The sequence below is a fragment of the Eschscholzia californica genome, unplaced genomic scaffold (assembly GCF_041429995.1).
Source record: "Eschscholzia californica isolate CP2 unplaced genomic scaffold, dmEscCali1.0.p SCAF_4, whole genome shotgun sequence".
In the NCBI taxonomy this organism is placed as follows: domain Eukaryota; kingdom Viridiplantae; phylum Streptophyta; class Magnoliopsida; order Ranunculales; family Papaveraceae; genus Eschscholzia; species Eschscholzia californica.
This window is the reverse complement of record NW_028238461.1, coordinates 2,540,006-2,557,826: the sequence shown is the minus strand read 5'-3', so window position 1 is coordinate 2,557,826 and position 17,821 is coordinate 2,540,006. Positions and strand designations below refer to the sequence as shown.

Here is a 17,821-nt window from a genome sequence, read left to right as displayed (position 1 = left end):
TGGTTTTACTTTATGAATTTAACATGGAAAAAGATTACAATAAGGGTCCACTTGAAAGAATGTTTGGGGTTGAAGTGTTGAACCCTAGTGTACTATGAGACATATTTCAAGTGTCTATCTTTTTCCAATGTGACTTTAATTCCTAACATGTTTGAGTCTTTTCAAGTTCTCGTGTACACATGTAGTCAGAATAACCTAATAACTTTGCATTTGTATCAAATAAATTTTAAAATGACATGGAAATAGTCATTTTAGAACAACATCAAAAAGAAATTCTAAGAGTATCGCAAGTAAGATATTTAAGAAAAAAATTCTAAAAATTTTGTACTCCATGTTAAGTGTCAAAGACGAATTTCTAAATTGTTTTTTTCTTAGGTGGCCATTTAAAGATACTATAACACAAACTCTTCTATATGTAAACTCAATTATTGGTAATCTTTAAGTGTTTTAGTCGTCCAATATAGATTTATACTAATTAGAAATCAATGGTGTTTTTTCAGTTACATTTAAAAGTGATATGTATATCAAATTGAGTTATTTTAAAGATATCTATCAGAACATTTTCAAGAGTGGAGCCCCGAATGCCCTCCAAAGGTTGGGGTGTTTTCCCTCTAAACCATAAGATTTGTAGGTTTTATAACACGAGATTGACAGATAAGATTTTTTAGAATTTTTCTTCGCTTTTCTTTGACTTTTAAGTTTTTTTGACTTCTTCTCTCTAATTTTCTCTAAAATCCAAATTCACCTTTATAAATAAATAATAATAATTCCTAAATTTCATTTTAAATATCAGACTTTGTTTTCTTTTTCATTTCATTCATTGTTTTTCTCTATCTTATACGGTAGTACCCAATTACAATCTATATCTATATAGAGATAAATTAAAGGAAGTCAACATCATCTTTGAAATTTTCAACTTCGCGGTAATGTGTTCGACTACGTCACATGATAACTAAATGTATTAGTTCTTCACACCATCGAAAGTGAACTTTTGGATCAGATTGATTACGAAGATCTAATTGATGATTTTACTTCAAAAAATGCATGGAGAAAATATTTTAAAGTAAAAATTATTTTAGAAAGTCATATAAAATACCACGATTGTAGTGTTTTTTTATTAATTTTTATTTTTTATATATATCGAATTCAGACGGATTATCAATTTAATATCATTTTCACCTATTGTTTAATGAGATTTTCTTAGCTTTGTTTATCATACAGGGCCTCTCGGAAATTTGGCACAGGTCAGCCACGCCTCTCTTGAGCACAAGTAAAACAATTTAACAACAGAAATTCGGATAAGAAGCCTCTCTCTCTCTCTAAAATCTCTCTCTAACCGTTTTTCTCAGATCTGTGATTTCCGTCCGGCGAAGGGTCTTCCCTTCGCCGGATCCCTCTTACTTTTAGTAGTTCGTAAGTTTTTCTTTATATAGTTTCTTGTAGATAGTCCGTGAGTAACTACATATTCGTCCTGCACTTTCTTTTGCATACTAGGTTAATGAAGTTTGTTTGATTGTTTCTTCTTTGCTTGCAAATGAATCTTGGATCTCTCTTAATTGGGGTTACATAGACAATAAAAACCCTAGATCATAATCTCTGGAAGTTTTGATCAAAACCCCAACAAGATTCAATCTATCATGGATGAAGAGTTTTAGAACGAGAATTATCCATGGATGAAGCATCAACTGTTACAATCTTCTAGTAGTGAGAATCTTCTGCTTGGAGAAGAGATCTAGAGAAAGAGACCGAGAAATCGTATTCATTATTGGATTTTCAAACTTGTGAGTTTTCTCTTTGTCTGGGATATGAAATATAAAATCAAATTCTCAGAAACAGAACGAAATTGGGAGAAGTAGAAATCAAAAGTGGTGGTCAACCATGACGTGGTGTGGTGGTAATGTGATTTCTATGGTGGTGTGATGACGACGATTTTCCGGTGACGGAAGTGGTTTTCTGGCGGTAGCGGCGATTTTCCGGTTTCGGCGGCGGTTTTCCGGTGACGGCGACGGTTTTTCGGCAAGAAGGCGGTGGTTCTTGTATTTATTTTACTGTAATATTTTGTCGACCTTTAGGGTCTTTTCATTCACGATCTTTAGGATCTTTTGTCGGCCTTTAGGGTCTTTTATTTTGAGTCAGTGTCTAGTCCAATTTCTTTCTCTTCATGAGGCACTTTGCATTTAAAGGTATGTAACTCTCATGAAGTTTTCAGATGAGAGAAATAAATGATGTATCATCCATGTAAACAATGTGATTTTATCACTTATTAATGGAAATGGTTCCCTTGGCTTAAAAAAAAAAAAAAAAAAAAAAAAAAAACAATTTAAAAAGACCGCCCACATTTTTCTCGGATATTTTCTACGCCCATCTCATTCCTCATCTTCCTTTCTCTCTCTCTCTAAAAATCTCACAGTAAAACACGCGCGAGCAGAAGCAGACATAGAAGGAGTATTTCTTTTACAAAACCCTAAAAGGAATTTAATAGCAGAAGAAGCTATGGCCGTTCGAACAAGGTTGGAGTTCGTTTCCCTAACCTTAACCCTAGTTTTGTTAGTTCCTCTGATTTCTGCAAATTCAGAAGGAGATGCTCTTTATACGCTCAGACGGAGTCTGTCCGATCCCGATAACGTTCTTCAAAGCTGGGATCCGACTCTTGTTACCCCTTGCACTTGGTTTCATATCACCTGTAATCAGGATAATCACGTCACCAGAGTGTGAGCTCTCTCTCTCTCGATTTCCACTTTTAAAATTTTTAGATGATCTCTGTTGATATAAAAATCTAGTAAAGCTTTGTGCTTTTCATATAAATCGTTAGTAATCTGATAAAATTGGGGTTTTTAAGAAAGATTATGTGCTAAAGATCTCAATATCTGGATTTATTTCTGATCAAGTTTACTGAGAAATTGTATGAAAATTCAATAGCTTTCCTAATTTATGTTCTCAATACATTCAGTATGAATTAGGGTACTTCAGAATCTTTTAATTCCTTTATTTTTTGTAGAAATTATTGTAATGGTTTGTGATAAACACTTGCAATAAATGCTCCATATGTGTATTATGGTAACTTAAGAACACATTTAAGGGTTTGGGGTTGTAATTTTTGGTAATAAGTGCAGTTCTCATTTGCTGATATGCTTAGAAGGTTAGATAGAAGTTTAAGTTTCAAAATTTGTACACAAGACTTATTGGTATGTGTGATACCGTTGTGGCCTTTGTATGACGTAAAAGAAATGGTGGTTTGTAGTCGCCTGTTTTTTTTGTCAAATACTTCATTCATATAGCTAGTAAACTAGCTGTTTCGGCAGAAGATTTACTGCGTCACTTAAAGATATAGGGTGATCTGTTACACAGTTAAGCCAAATTTTTATTGGAGTGGGGAAGAGATTGAATCTTTCACTGCTTAGGCTAGTTAATGAAGCAGAATATCTGAAATGAAGTTACTTGGTATCTCTCTGTCTTGAGTATTTCTTCTCCAAAGTTACTCGTTTTTGCTTTTAGAAATCAGGGTTCCGGCAATTAATTGTCATTGAAGATGGATGTCTAGATTCTTTATTTTCTTTACTCTCCTTCCTTTGGTTGACTTAACTGGTTGAATATTCTTATGTAGTATCTATTTAGGGTTATTAATCATCTTATTACTCTCTTCACAGGGACCTTGGGAATTCAAATCTATCCGGCCATCTAGTACCTGAACTTGGGAAACTTGAACATCTACAATATTTGTAAGTTCTTCACCTCACACTTTTCTTTAGATGCTTCTACAGTTCTACTGTATATGTACTAGTTATTTCTGGAATTTTTATTACTTTTCTCATGCCCTTGGTCTTTCGACCTTAGTTTTTCACAACATTTTTTATATGCTTATTTATTATGGTAGTCTATGACTACACATGGACTTAAATCCGCAAATGAATGTAATGCTACTTGATAACTACTTCCAATTTATTTGCTCATATCAGTAGTTAACTTTTAGTTGCTAACTTGTGTCCAGAGAGCTATATAAAAACAACATTCAAGGGAAAATACCAGTCGAACTTGGAAATTTGAAAAGCCTAATCAGCTTGGACTTGTATAACAACAACATTTCTGGGATTATCCCACCTGCTTTGGGGAGTTTGAAGTCTCTAGTATTCTTGTAAGTATGAAATTGCTGGTTGTATTCATTTTGTTTTCGTCTGCATAGATTGTGCTTTGTGCTCTAGATTTTGCTAAAAAAAGATGAATTCTTGGGCCAGAAACTTATATTCACCTTTTGTAACCTCACCATGTCCAAATGTTTGCTACAAAAACTGAATTTTTGCTACCTAAATGTGCGCAAATTAATTTTTGTTGCTCTAGGTCTAATGTTTTAACTTATTGGCAGGCGGCTTAATGATAATCAATTGACTGGGCGAATTCCGAGAGAGCTAGTTGGCATTTCAAGCCTTAAAGTTGTGTAAGTACTTTGAACAATTTCATAAATACTGTTGGAGTATCAGCTGTAGTTTATAATCGTACTAACAGCTTGAGATGAACACGATCTGCTTTCAGAGATGTCTCGAATAACAATTTATGCGGAACAATTCCAACTACCGGACCTTTTGAGCACATCCCCTTGAACAAGTAAGTTCCAATTTCTTATTTTATTTCTAGCTGGTCATTTGCACTCCTTTAAGATGCAAGAGCCATTCATGTTTATCTTGTTTTATGGTCCTTCATGAACAAAAGCATAATTTTCCGTCAGATCCTTCCTGTTGTAATGGATATGATCAAACTTATGCAACTTAAAGTAGATCCTTTGTCCCAAGTCCCAACACCTACACCAACGACTTTTTTTTTGAGAAAAGGGACGCAATTAATTTTATTAGTCAAACGAAAGAAGAATAACAAGAAATATACACAAGAATCACCCCTAAAGGACTAAACATACTCGAATAGAGCCTCCCAATTCCAGAGGAAGTCCCTAAAAAAAAGAGAAAGATGCCAATATCTGTTCTTTTCCCAAAAGAAAACAAGAGCTAGAATGGATGAGAGTGTTGTATCAAAGTTGATTTTCTCTACTTTAAAGGTAACCCTGTTTCTAGTCTTCCAAGTGGTCCAAAGAATAGAATGAGGGAGCAAAGACTAGAAGTTTTTTCCTATTAGCGTGAAGCGGAATATGCTCCCACTAGCAATTGACTAGATTTTGTAGTTTTCCTATGCCTAGTGTTTGCTCCCTCATTGAAATCCTTACTACGATAACATATGCCTCGTCAAATGGTGCATCTGTAGGGGTTGGTAGGTCGTTTAGTTTCAAGATCCCGGTTGGAGTAAGTACTTTTCTTTAACTATACAAGACCGAAGGCTGGAGTCTTCCATACTTGGAGCATCTACGATGGACACTCGAGGAAAAACTCTAAAAATCCAAAAAGCATCAGTTGGCTGACAATTGACTAGATTTTGTAGTTCTCCTATGCCTAGTGTTTACAGCTTAGGGTAACAATTTAAAATAGAAGAATTATTATCTTTTCACCATTATCGTCATTAGGACATGTGAAATCTTTAACCATCGAACCACATGTATAACTTCGGTTTAATGTAGACTAGTTCTTTTGTGGTCTGTTACTATTATTTCTCTTAACTGAATTACTTTCTCGCAAGCAGCGTTATAGCATATAAGCTGATAATACCAAGTGCCATTAAATTGGGATATTCTCGATTCACTTCTCTTTCAATTATCCACCAACATTCACTCCTTGAATAATTTATATTATCTCCTCTGAGTGAGCTTACTTTCTTAGTTATTATTGTTTACAACTGCCCTTAACTCTTTCTTTTTCTCATGGTTCAGCTTCGAAAACAACCCCCGACTAGAAGGCCCAGAGTTGCAGGGACTTGCAACATACGACACAAACTGCTCATGAAAGGTTGCAGCAGGTTATAACTAGAAATCGTGTTCTTTTTGAAACAATCATTTCCTAATCTTTTTTTAATTTAAAAATGGATGGAAGTTATATCTTTATATAATGTGTTTGGGGTTTTGAGGATGGTAAAATATAGTAAAATCCCTCTGTTATGTTGTAAATCATTAACTAAAAACACTTTGATCAACTCTTCTCAAAATCTTGTAATTGTATTAGAGTGTGCTGTTACTACTGGTCCAAAATGTGGAATTTTGTTGGTTTAATGCCATATCTTGATAATGGATATCACAACTATTGAGCATTTTGTAAAATATTATCATGTCTGATCAAGTTGTGCAAGAGGAATAGATTTACAAGGTTTTTTTTTATGCTTATTCTTTGTAATGATGAGCAAGTTCACCTTGCAATTTGTGGTTGATTTTGCAAAGGTCTTCATTGGTGAAGGTCTTTGATGTCTTTCTGGTCGTGGGGCGGCGTGTACCACTTAACACCCTAAGGTGAGACTGGTAGAGAATGAATTCCTCCAGCACAATGGCTGAAAATATTCTCCAACACAATGGTTGAAAATATTATATAGGATTGTTCCGTAATTGATTTAAGTGTGTTCGGTGCATTTTATACAAGCAGGTAATGAAAGAAATAGTGTCCCAGTCTGGATGCATTGATAACACAATCTAGAATTCTAAGATCATGTTGCCATGCCGTATCAAGTTACAACAATCGGACAAATACTAGGAGAAACCCATCGAATATGTGTGTGTGTGTGTGTGTATATATATAGTGATTATGTAGTAGTCACTATCGAATTTGTCATCAAGTGAAAATAAAATGTTCCCAATTGGAATTTGATAATTAACTCATGAATTCCATTGGGATCATATTCTTTTGTGATATTCACAGGCAAAAGGAGACCATGAGAGTTGTTGGGAGAATGTGATTCATTTTATACAAGTGGTGTCTTTTCAATACCATGTTAAAAGCATATATTCCCCTCCCCACTCCTGTGTGTAATAACCCTAACTTTCAATAATCATAAGTTAGAGAGAACAGAGAAAGAAAAGAGTAGATAAGCTAAAGTTGGTCCTATAAATAAAACAAACAAACTTTCCTCATTTTTCTAAATAAACAAGTATTTCATATACCAAGTTCTACTACACAAAGAAAGACATATTCCTCAATTCATTTGTTTAATCTGTCTCTTTCTAGATCAATGGATTATACTTCTTCTTCTTCTTCATTAATGTGTAGTTTCATGGTGATATTTTGGTGTATTTTGAGTAGTTTGTCATTTGAGATATCAATGGGATCAAAAGTTAGACATTTTAGATGGGAAATTAAGTATATGTTTTGGTCACCAGATTGTGTTGAAAATGTGGTAATGGGTATTAATGGCCAGTTTCCTGGTCCTACTATTACAGCTAAAGTTGGTGACACCATTGTTGTTCATCTCACTAATAAGCTTCATACTGAAGGTGTTCTCATTCACTGGCATGGTATCAGACAAGTAATACCCATACTAAACCCATACTCTCTCTATCTCTCTCTCTCTCTCTCTCTCTCTCTCTGTCAAGAACTCTATCTAAGTACTGTTGTGGGTATTGTGCTGTAAACAGGTAGGGACTCCATGGGCAGATGGAACTGCATCAATCTCACAGTGTCCTATTAATCCGGATGAGACCTTTGTTTATAGGTTTAAAGTTGATAAGGTACTATATCAATTAACCCTCAATCTTCACTGTTTTAGTAGGATGGTTAGTTGATAAGGTTGAACTTTTTCATCGTAGAAATTTATAAAGCTCTCTGAAAACTCCTACTTAACCCCAAGTACGAAAAGTAATGTGTATTCGTGTCTACCGACCCAAAAGGTGAAAATCAACTTAGTAAGCACTTCAACTAAGAGTTGTTGTACGCCAACAACCCTTGGTTGAAGTGGTAAGAGGTTTAGTCTTCTACCTTTCAAAGGTTCAAGGCATGCTAACAATTCAAAAAAAAAAACGGTGGTTTCCTAGATGACCATACATTTAATATTTAAAAGTTGTACTTTCTTCTGTTAGGAGAGACATACAAGCTAACACCCATGATTTAGATAGAAAATCAATATTAAATGAAATAATATCACAAATGGTAAATTATGAAAATTCATATGTTCTCTATGTTGTGGAAACTTGTTATGCATGAGTGTTAGTTATCTAGTTAGGTGTGAAGTCTTCCTTACAGGGTTTCAAGTTTGAAAAATTAGACTTTTTCTAACTCCTTTATTTATTAGATGCAAAACCTAAGTGTAATTATCAAAGTAAAGCAAAGATATCTACAAAAACTTCATTTAAGAAAGCATAATATATGATTAGTTACAAACAAACTTTTAGTTCATTTTCCATTTTAGTTCATTGAATTTTTCAAAAAAAAAATTGTTGTTATAAATATGTGAGAAAAAAGATGTGATACTAGTTCGTGAGTAAAATTCCGAATACAACTGAGGGGCGCGAAAAACGGTTGATATGAAAAATGTTTATTTTTCCTTTGTTGTGTTGTGGTGTTAGGCAGGAACATATTTCTACCATGGACACTATGGAATGCAAAGATCAGCTGGCTTATATGGATCTCTGATAGTCGACTTGCCCGGCGATGAAAAACCGCCCTTTGATTACGACGGAGATCTCAACCTATTGTTGAGTGATTGGTATCATCAAAATGTCCAAGAACAAGCCGTTGGTCTCTCGTCGAATCCCTTCCGTTGGATCGGCGAACCTCAGGTGTGACACATTAATCTTGTGCTACAATTGATCTTTTTTTCCTTTTTTTCAGAAATAGACTGCGACAATCATTACATGCATTGATACATCATTAAGATGTGATAAGCACGATAACCGCCTAAGTTAAACCACCAACCAAATGGACCTAAAGCCCAACAACTTAGCAAAGAGCTTAAAGCCCAACTAATAACATACTATTGATTATACTATATCAGTTTTTTTACTCCACTAATTAATCAATTATTTTATTTTGTGTCTTGGGGAAAAGTCTATTTTGATCAATGGAAGAGGACAATACAATTGTTCACTATCGACACATTTTAACAGTACGTCCAGTTTGTGTAATATGAGAGAAGAAGCGCAATGCGCACCCTACGTTCTTCATGTAGAACCAAACAAAAAATACAGATTGAGGATTGGAAGTATCACTTCACTTGCTTCTCTCAACTTAGCCATTCAGGTAAGTCCTCTTATTACATTAAGGTTGTGTTTTGTAGCTTTTATTTGCATTCAATTGAATGAGTTTACTTGTAATTTTGAGACAACTGTGTTGATACATTTTCCTTGTTCCCCGACCCAAACATAAGTTATGTGACTAGTGAAAACAGAACTATCGTTAGCCCATTTCCGCTTGGGCCATTTGGGCATATGAGCGGCTCGCCATAACTCGTGACTCGACATAACAAAAGTATGGCATCGGCACATATAATATGTGGTTCTGTTAGACCTATCACGTATGTACCTAACTTTGATACAGTAACAAAAATTTTAGATACAATACGAATTCTTGGTAAGGAGAAAAATATCTTTTGTCAATGTTGGACTATTCTTATGTGTTAGCATTGCCAATTATGAGATTAATAACATGGGTAAACTACTTATTCTCTTAGGATAACCTTTTCAGGGTCACAAGATGATCTTGGTAGAAGCTGATGGAAACTACATTAATCCGGTGACCGTTGACAACCTTGATATCTACTCCGGCCAAAGCTACTCAGCCATTATCACCACTGACCAAAACCCATTAACAAATTATTGGATCTCTGCAAGTGTTAGAGGAAGAAAACCTCAAACTCCACCAGCACTAACCATCTTAAACTACCTTCCTAACTCCCCATTCCTTCCTTCTTCCCCACCTCCCCTTTCTCCTCCATGGAATGACTATTATTATAGTAAATCTTTCACTAACAAAATTCTAGCCTTAGAAAACTTAGTACCAAAACCACCAACTCATTTCGACCGTCGAATATTTCTCTTAAATACTCAAAACAAGATCAATGGATTCATCAAATGGTCTATAAACAATATCTCATTAGTTTTACCATCTACCCCTTATCTTAGTTCTCTTAAATTAGGTTTAAAAGGTGTTTTTGATAGTAAAACCCCACCAGAGAAGTCATCTAGGTCTTATGATATAATGCAACCACCACAAAACCCGAACTCGACAAATGGAAATGGTGTATACATGTTAGCTTTTAATAGTACTATTGATATTGTTCTTCAAAATGCTAATGCTTTAGCAATAAATGTAAGTGAAATACATCCATGGCATTTGCATGGACATGATTTTTGGGTATTGGGTTATGGAGAAGGAAGATTTTCAGAGAAAATTGATGGAAAGAAATTGAATTTGAAGAATCCACCATTGAGAAATACAGTAGTGATATTTCCTTACGGATGGACATTGATAAGATTCGTAGCGAATAACCCGGGTGTTTGGGCTTTTCATTGTCATATTGAAGCCCATTTGCATATGGGTATGGGTGTAATATTTGCTGAAGGCATTAACAAGATCAAGAGTATTCCTGATGAAGCAATTGGGTGTGGATTGACAAGGAAGAGATTGATGCACAATCATGGTGGTTAAGAACGAAATACGATAACTGTGGTTTTATGAAACCCATTTTGGTAGGTGGTGGCGTGCGCCTCTATACGCAGAGAGCTCTTGTTTGTAGAGGTTTATGGTCTTCTATACAACCACAACGACATTTCGAAGAATAGTTTTAAAGAGTACTAGGGTCTTGTCACTAGTTTAATATATATATACAAGTAGTTTGGTGTTTTGAATATGTATCTTGAACAATATAGGTAAACTAAACTAATGTTATGTTTTGTTTGAATTCTGTTTATCATGTGGCCTGAAATTTAAGCACAAGTCAGTTCTATCGATACAACAAATAAGTAATCATATTTTGTTCTACAACGTACTTCAATTTTAAACTTGCAAACTAAATAAAATCACCGAAAAGCTCATATTCACAAAAATTGAGTTTTGATGAACAAACGAAACGATATAACTCGTGAAAAGTTTTGCTGAACAAACATCACAGAATTCATAAAGCTCGTAGAACTTGTAAAATCACATAATTAATGACATTGCAGCATAGAACTCAAGCCAAACGATATCAAGCTGGATTCAGGAAAGAGATGGAATCTGCATTTCATGAACAAACTTATCTCAAAAGGACACTGAGTGTCTGAATCTCAATTGCATTGGAGATGCTCCAAGGCGTAAGTCCATTCACACGTGAAACGGCCAAAAACTTAAAGAATAAAATTTGATGAAGAAAATGGTGAGGCTTGGAGAAAAAAAAAATTATACTTCTCCCAAGTCTTGCTATCTTATCTATTCTCTTATATATAAAGTTTGTGCCATCTTCCTTTATTTTTCTTGATTTAGCTGTCTATTGAAGGCAATAATCAGATTCTGTTTCGTAATTATTGTAATGTTTGAGTAGCGGCAAATGATTACCATGAAGAAAGGATTAAGGTAGCCTTTTTTTCTCATTGTCTGAATTTGATTAACTGACCTACTCAAAAAAATGTGTAAAACGAGTCAGACAAAGGCAAACATTCTGAAATCTGATTCGAAACAATATACAATTAAAACAAACCTCATACCCCTACACCATTATATAAGAGAGAAGGCCTTCCACCCCATGCACCAAACTCTTAGTTTTCACTTTAGCTTTGTAGGACTTGCTCTAGAGACCAGGGAGAGAGTAGGTTAGATATTATTTCTGAATGGATCATTGTGTTTCGAACTTGGGTTATTTTTCAATTAGATCATGGCTGTTTCATCTCCAACTGGTTAGCTTATGTTGTTTATTATCTTTGTTTGAGATTTCATTGTCTTCACAAGTAAGAGAATACAAATGGGAAGTTGGGTATTTCTTTTGGTCACCAGACTGTGTATCAAATATGGCCATGGGTATTAATGGTCAGTTTCCTGGTCCTACCATCAGAGCAAGAGCTGGTGACACCATTGTTGTTCATCTAACTAACAAGCTCTTTACTCAAGGTGTTGTCATTCATTGGCATGGCATCAGACAAGTAATACTTAATGCTCTCTCTCTCTCTCATTAGTATTTTCTCGCTTTTTCTATGGGTTGTGTTAGAATTTGGGAATTGAATTAGACAAGTGTTGTCAATCTTTCTTTCTAAGTCGGTTTCAAGGATAGTTAAGTCCTGTGGGCTCTAACATAGTAACATGGAACCAGAGCTAGTATTTCAAAGATACGTGAGAACTTAACTCTAGCCCTATGTGAAGGAGGAGTTTGTACTGGCTCCGACCCTAAAGTTTAGCGGAAGTATTAGCATTATCTCACATTGCAGTAGATAAGCTGATTTTGAAGGAGTATTATGCCCAATGGGTGGCTTTAACGACTCTCTCTAACACTTCGGCTTTTTGTTGTCTAACAGCATGGAACTCCATGGGCAGATGGTACTGCATCAGTATCACAATGTGCTATTAATCCAGAGGAAACCTTTGTTTACAGATTCAAAGTTGAGAAGGTAATTCTATTTCTTTCTTTTTTTCCGATATTCTAAATCAATTCAATGAGAAAGTTATAACTAATATCTCCGTGTTATTAGGCGGGTACACATTTTTATCATGGGCATTATGGGATGCAAAGAGCAGCAGGATTATATGGATCTCTGATTGTTGATGTTGCTGAGGGTGAGAAGGAACCCTTCAAGTACGATGGAGAGTTCAATATACTGTTGAGTGATTGGTGGCATGAGAGTGTTGATAAACAAGAAGTCCTTCTCACCTCCAATCCCTTCCATTGGATTGGTGAGCCTCAGGTACTCATTAATCATATTACTCATTTGAACTAAGAAAATGTTTACATGTCGCCTTTATAGCTGCCCCATCTTTTTGCTCTTAGCCCATCAGTAGGAGCCCCACGGACAAAGCAGTTCGAGGGCACTCGGATTGGGCCTAGTCCGTGCTGTTCAAACCCAACATGGAGTAGGCACATTCTGAGTGCCCTCGGACTGCACCAATCCGTCCCCGTCAAGAAACCAATATCACCACTATTAACATTTCTAGTAGCTACATTTTGTAGATATCATATTATTGTGTGTGCTTTTTTTTGCAGTCTATTCTGATAAACGGGAGAGGGCAGTACAATTGTTCGCTCTCAGCTCATCCTAGCAATACATCGGGTTTATGTAATAAGACGCTAGATGCGCAATGCTCACCCAATATTCTCCAAGTCCAACCAAACAAGACATATAGATTGAGAATTACAAGTACCACCTCGCTTTCCTCTCTCAATGTTGCCATTGGGGTAAGAAATTCTACGTATGCATTGTCGATCGATTATTCACTTAAGAGAATCGCATGTGGCACAACAACAACTTTGATTTCTGACATTATTTTTCCAATCGATAAGACTAGTTTGACATCTAAGACATTGTTTTTCACTTGTGAAAGCATAAACCTTTCTATTGTCAGCTAGCTTATTAGACTTTCAGAGGGGAGCTCAATAGGCAAAAATCGACTATGAAGTATGAACTTATACTTCGTAGTCCGAATCAATCCCTCAATTAGATTAACCCAAATAGGCTCGCCCGTCTACGTAAATTACTATTATGGCCCTTTATGTATATGTCTTCTATATTTATTCTTTCCTAAGAACATTATCTTATTTTCTTCAGAATCACAGTATGATCTTGGTGGAAGCTGATGGAAACTACATTGAACCAGTGACAGTCGAAAATATCGATGTTTACTCAGGCGAAAGCTATTCTGTTCTGTTCAGAACAAACCAGAATCCATCAATGAACTACTGGATTTCTGCAAGCGTAAGAGCAAGAAAACCTCAAACTCCACAAGGCCTTGCCATTTTGAACTACAAACCCAATTTACCATCTAAACTCCCATCTTCTTTACCTCCCATTTCTCCACCATGGAATGATTACAATTACAGTAAATCTTTTACTAACAAAATTCTTGCCTTACAAAGTTTAGTACCAAAACCACCAATTCATTTCGACCGTCGAATCTATCTCCTAAATACCCAAAACAAAATCAATGACACCATTATCAAATGGTCAATAAACAATATCTCATTAGTTTTACCTTCAACTCCTTATCTTGGTTCACTAATGTTTAGATTAAAGAATGCTTTTGATAAGCAAAACCCACCTGATAAGTTCGATAATCGTTATGATATAATGAAGCCTCCTGAAAACCCAAATATGAAAACAGGAAACAGGGTTTATATGTTTAAGTTTAATAGTACTATTGATGTAATTCTACAAAATGCAAATATGTTGAAACCAAATGTAAGTGAAATACATCCATGGCATTTACATGGACATGATTTTTGGGTATTAGGATATGGAGAAGGAAAATTTTCAGAAGAAAATGATGAAAATAAATTGAATTTGAAGAACCCACCATTGAGAAATTCGGTGAATCTTTTTCCGTATGGATGGACAGCGATAAGATTCGTAGCGAATAATCCGGGTGTTTGGGCTTTTCATTGTCATATTGAACCTCATTTGCATATGGGTATGGGTGCAGTATTTGCTGAAGGTATTCATAGAATCAAGAAAATTCCTAGTGAAGCAATTACTTGTGGATTGACAGGGAAGAAGTTACTGCATAAACATGGTGGATAAGTATGAGACTACAAAGTTCTTGTTTGATCATATATGATATATATATATACATACATACATATATATGTAGACGCACGTCTATTGGGTAATTTGGTTTTTGGAATAAGTTTAATGATTTACTTCAATTTGCGATAAAATAGCTGTGGTTTTCTTGTGGACAATGGCAATCTTGGCCTTGCAAATCTTGTAAAAAAAAAGTGTGGATTATATCTAGTAAATATTTTATATTTGAATTTAAATTTTGCTTTTAATAATCTTATCTTTTGATAAAAGATGTCTTCTCGAGAAGATATAACTATTTATAAAATGTGTCTTGTTGTTTCTATGAATAAGAGTTTTTGTAACGACTAACGTAGATCGTAGTCGATGAATTTTAAGTGCAAAATGTATTGATATGATGCGATAAGTATCGTTGAATTATTACTGGTCTAAAGTCGGACGAAATTAAATATTATAGAGAAACTACTTTATTTATATCAACTCTAACAATGCTGCTGTGATAACAAGAAGATGATGAGATTTGTGTTTCCCAGGTTGTTGAAATTGAAGGAGATTTCAGTAACTAATCGTAACCAATCATCAAATAAATTTTCTACTCAAATTTTATCAATTCCTAAAGAAAGAGTTGATTGTGTTGTGATTGGGGCTGGAATCTTGGGAATATCAATTGCTAGAGAGTTTGCTTTGAGAGGTAGAGAGGTTTTAGTGATCGAATCTGCTTCAACTTTTGGTACTGGTACCAGTTCTAGAAACAGTGAAGTCATCCATGGAGGAATTTATTACCCACTCAATTCTCTCAAGGTATATCTCTTCTTTTATACTACATTTTTTTTTCAATTTTTATCCCCAAATCCATAAACCCTAACCCTAATTTTTACCATCATCATTCATCTGTAATTAGATTTAGTGAATTATCCAGATTTGGGTAGTTGAGATTGATTTAAGATTCATCTCCATTTCAGAATTGAATCTTAGTTCTAGGACGTAGATTGATCATCCTCTGTTTGTGTCATATCAAATTAACTTAATTTTATGAAAATCAAGTGAATTTGTTAAGCATTTGAAGGTACAATCTGATTGATACTTACTTGTTTCTATTAGGCCATGTTTTGTGTAAGAGGGAGGAAATTACTCTACAAATATTGTGCCGATCATGGGGTTTCTCATAAGCAGACTGGTAAACTGATAGTCGCTACAAGATCATCCGAGATTTCAAAGTTGAATGAACTTCATAATCTTGGAAAAGAAAATGGGGTTGAAGGTTTAAGGATGATGGAGGGTTTTGAAGCTATGCAAATTGAACCACAATTACAATGTGTTAAAGCTTTGCTATCACCTGTTACTGGAATCGTTGATACTCATTCTCTCATGCTATCTTTAGTGGTATGTCAAAAACCATCTTTTGAATAACCAGAATTCGCCTGTAATGACCAAACTTTCGTAGTTATCCATACTGTCCCTGCTTTAGACACCTAGTCCCAAGCCAAACAGGTACGGGGTTTTGTTCCTTGCAAAGGATCTACGAGCCCACCCAAAGGGTTTGCCACTTAACTAAGCTTGAGCTCACACTTACAGTGAATTCTTCGGATGCTCTAGCAAGTGATGTGAGATTATGAAGTTACCCCACTGATACCACTTGTAGTTACACAAGCATTAATAGATAGCGATATTTTCCATCTTTAGACACCCATATCCAAGCCTGTATCTACGGGATCTTGTTCTTAGTGAAGGCTGTACGAGCCCACGGAAGGAGGAGTCTTTGTGTGTCTGACATTCTATAGAGTAGCAAGAAAGAGTTACATATAGTAAATAGAAACAACTCAGGAATCAAGTTAGCGATAATAAACAAGGGTTCATGTATAAGAACCATGTCCACTTTTTTAAACACGAGTTTCCATGAATTTGAACTGCTGGTGAAGAAAATTGATGTCCATTCAAGGTCTTGAAAATGAAAATCATTTCTGTTATGATATATTTTACTTCACCGTCTTTAACCATGAAATACAGGGGTTTCCCCATGAATGTGGCTGCAGGGTGAAGCTGAGAATCACGGAACAACCTTCTCATACAATACATCTGTAATTGGTGGCGAGTTCGAAGGAAATCAAATTCACATTCATATTGCCGAGAGCAAGAATATTGAGAAGTATTCACCTCCATTAGAACCAGAGCTTAAACTCATACCAAAGCTTGTTATAAACTCCGCAGGTCTGAGTGCTCCATTACTTGCCAAAAGATTTAGCGGCCTAAATCATGATTTTATTCCTTCTTATTACTATGCTCGCGGCTGTTACTTCAGTTTAAAGAATACGAGAATTCCCCCTTTTAAACATTTAATTTATCCAATACCTGAGGATGGTGGAATTGGGGTTCATGTTACATTGGATTTGGATGGACATGTTAAGTTTGGTCCTGATGTGGAGTGGATTGATGGTATCGATGATATATCGAGCTTCTTGAATAAGTATAAACTCGATATAATCTCTCTTTTAGTGTTTCACATATTTCATCAGAACTTGTATTGCCGGAGCACTTATACACCTGAGTTTTTTTAAATCGTCTTTCAGGTTTGATTATTCCGTTCCTGCAGAACGTGGAGATAAATTTTATCGAGAAATAAGAAAGTACTATCCAAGTTTAGAAGACGGTTCTCTAGAGCCTGGATATGCTGGAATCAGACCAAAGCTTTCTGGTCCTAGACAGACGCCTGTTGATTTTGTTATACAGGTAAACTCTCTTGACGGCCTTTTTCTAAAAGCATGTTCTCTTTTTTTTATAATGGGTCTTATTATTCTCCTGTTTATTTATTACTTATTTTTTCTGAATATCAAACTGTTGGAAGTAAATTTTGTTTTATGCAGGGAGAGGAAATTCACAGGTTGAGTGGGCTAGTAAACCTGTTTGGAATAGAGTCACCTGGTCTTACCTCTAGCCTAGCAATTGCTGAATACATAGCTTCAAAGTATTCATGATGATGTTTTACTTTCTATGAGAATTTGATAATTCATGCATGATGATGCTCCTCGTAACTCGTAACTGAACTTATAGAACAATCTTTCTGCTATTTTGAAGTTTAAATCAAATCACCGTGGGCATTTACCATACAACATTGTGATTTTCGGGTTATGCAATACTAACTAGATTTTACTAACAAAAGTTACTCGAAATTTAAAAGTCTGGATCTTTTGTTATCATAAAATGGCAGAAGAAAATGCTTATTTACTGTCCATTTTTCGCATCTTGCTGACTACTTACTCTGACCTTCACATGGGG

General features: G+C 35.3%; 4 protein-coding genes across 4 annotated transcripts; all 4 read left to right on the top strand.

Annotated features, from left to right (window-relative positions):
* The first annotated feature begins 2,318 nt into the window (after positions 1-2,318).
* LOC147541508 (leucine-rich repeat protein 1-like) lies at positions 2,319-6,190 on the top strand. Its single transcript, XM_086638189.1, has 6 exons — positions 2,319-2,711; positions 3,648-3,719; positions 3,989-4,132; positions 4,361-4,432; positions 4,528-4,599; positions 5,807-6,190. The coding sequence occupies exons 1-6, from the start codon at positions 2,494-2,496 to the stop codon at positions 5,877-5,879; spliced, it is 651 nt and encodes a 216-aa protein (XP_086494315.1). The 5' UTR covers positions 2,319-2,493; the 3' UTR covers positions 5,880-6,190.
* A 566-nt stretch (positions 6,191-6,756) lies between these two features.
* On the top strand, positions 6,757-10,761 carry LOC147541507 (L-ascorbate oxidase-like). Its single transcript, XM_086638187.1, has 5 exons — positions 6,757-7,383; positions 7,493-7,585; positions 8,420-8,632; positions 8,901-9,092; positions 9,537-10,761. Exons 1-5 carry the CDS (start codon positions 7,090-7,092, stop codon positions 10,497-10,499), a joined length of 1,755 nt encoding a protein of 584 aa, XP_086494313.1. The 5' UTR covers positions 6,757-7,089; the 3' UTR covers positions 10,500-10,761.
* Positions 10,762-11,569: 808 nt separating this feature from the next.
* LOC147541505 (L-ascorbate oxidase-like) lies at positions 11,570-17,704 on the top strand. Its single transcript, XM_086633235.1, has 10 exons — positions 11,570-11,965; positions 12,335-12,427; positions 12,509-12,721; positions 13,018-13,209; positions 13,580-14,548; positions 15,082-15,349; positions 15,650-15,931; positions 16,556-17,012; positions 17,116-17,275; positions 17,410-17,704. The coding sequence occupies exons 1-5, from the start codon at positions 11,657-11,659 to the stop codon at positions 14,546-14,548; spliced, it is 1,776 nt and encodes a 591-aa protein (XP_086489361.1). The 5' UTR covers positions 11,570-11,656; the 3' UTR covers positions 15,082-15,349; positions 15,650-15,931; positions 16,556-17,012; positions 17,116-17,275; positions 17,410-17,704.
* On the top strand, positions 14,625-17,650 carry LOC147541506 (FAD-dependent oxidoreductase family protein). Its single transcript, XM_086633236.1, has 5 exons — positions 14,625-15,349; positions 15,650-15,931; positions 16,582-17,012; positions 17,116-17,275; positions 17,410-17,650. Exons 1-5 carry the CDS (start codon positions 15,059-15,061, stop codon positions 17,518-17,520), a joined length of 1,275 nt encoding a protein of 424 aa, XP_086489362.1. The 5' UTR covers positions 14,625-15,058; the 3' UTR covers positions 17,521-17,650.
* Positions 17,705-17,821: the final 117 nt, after the last annotated feature.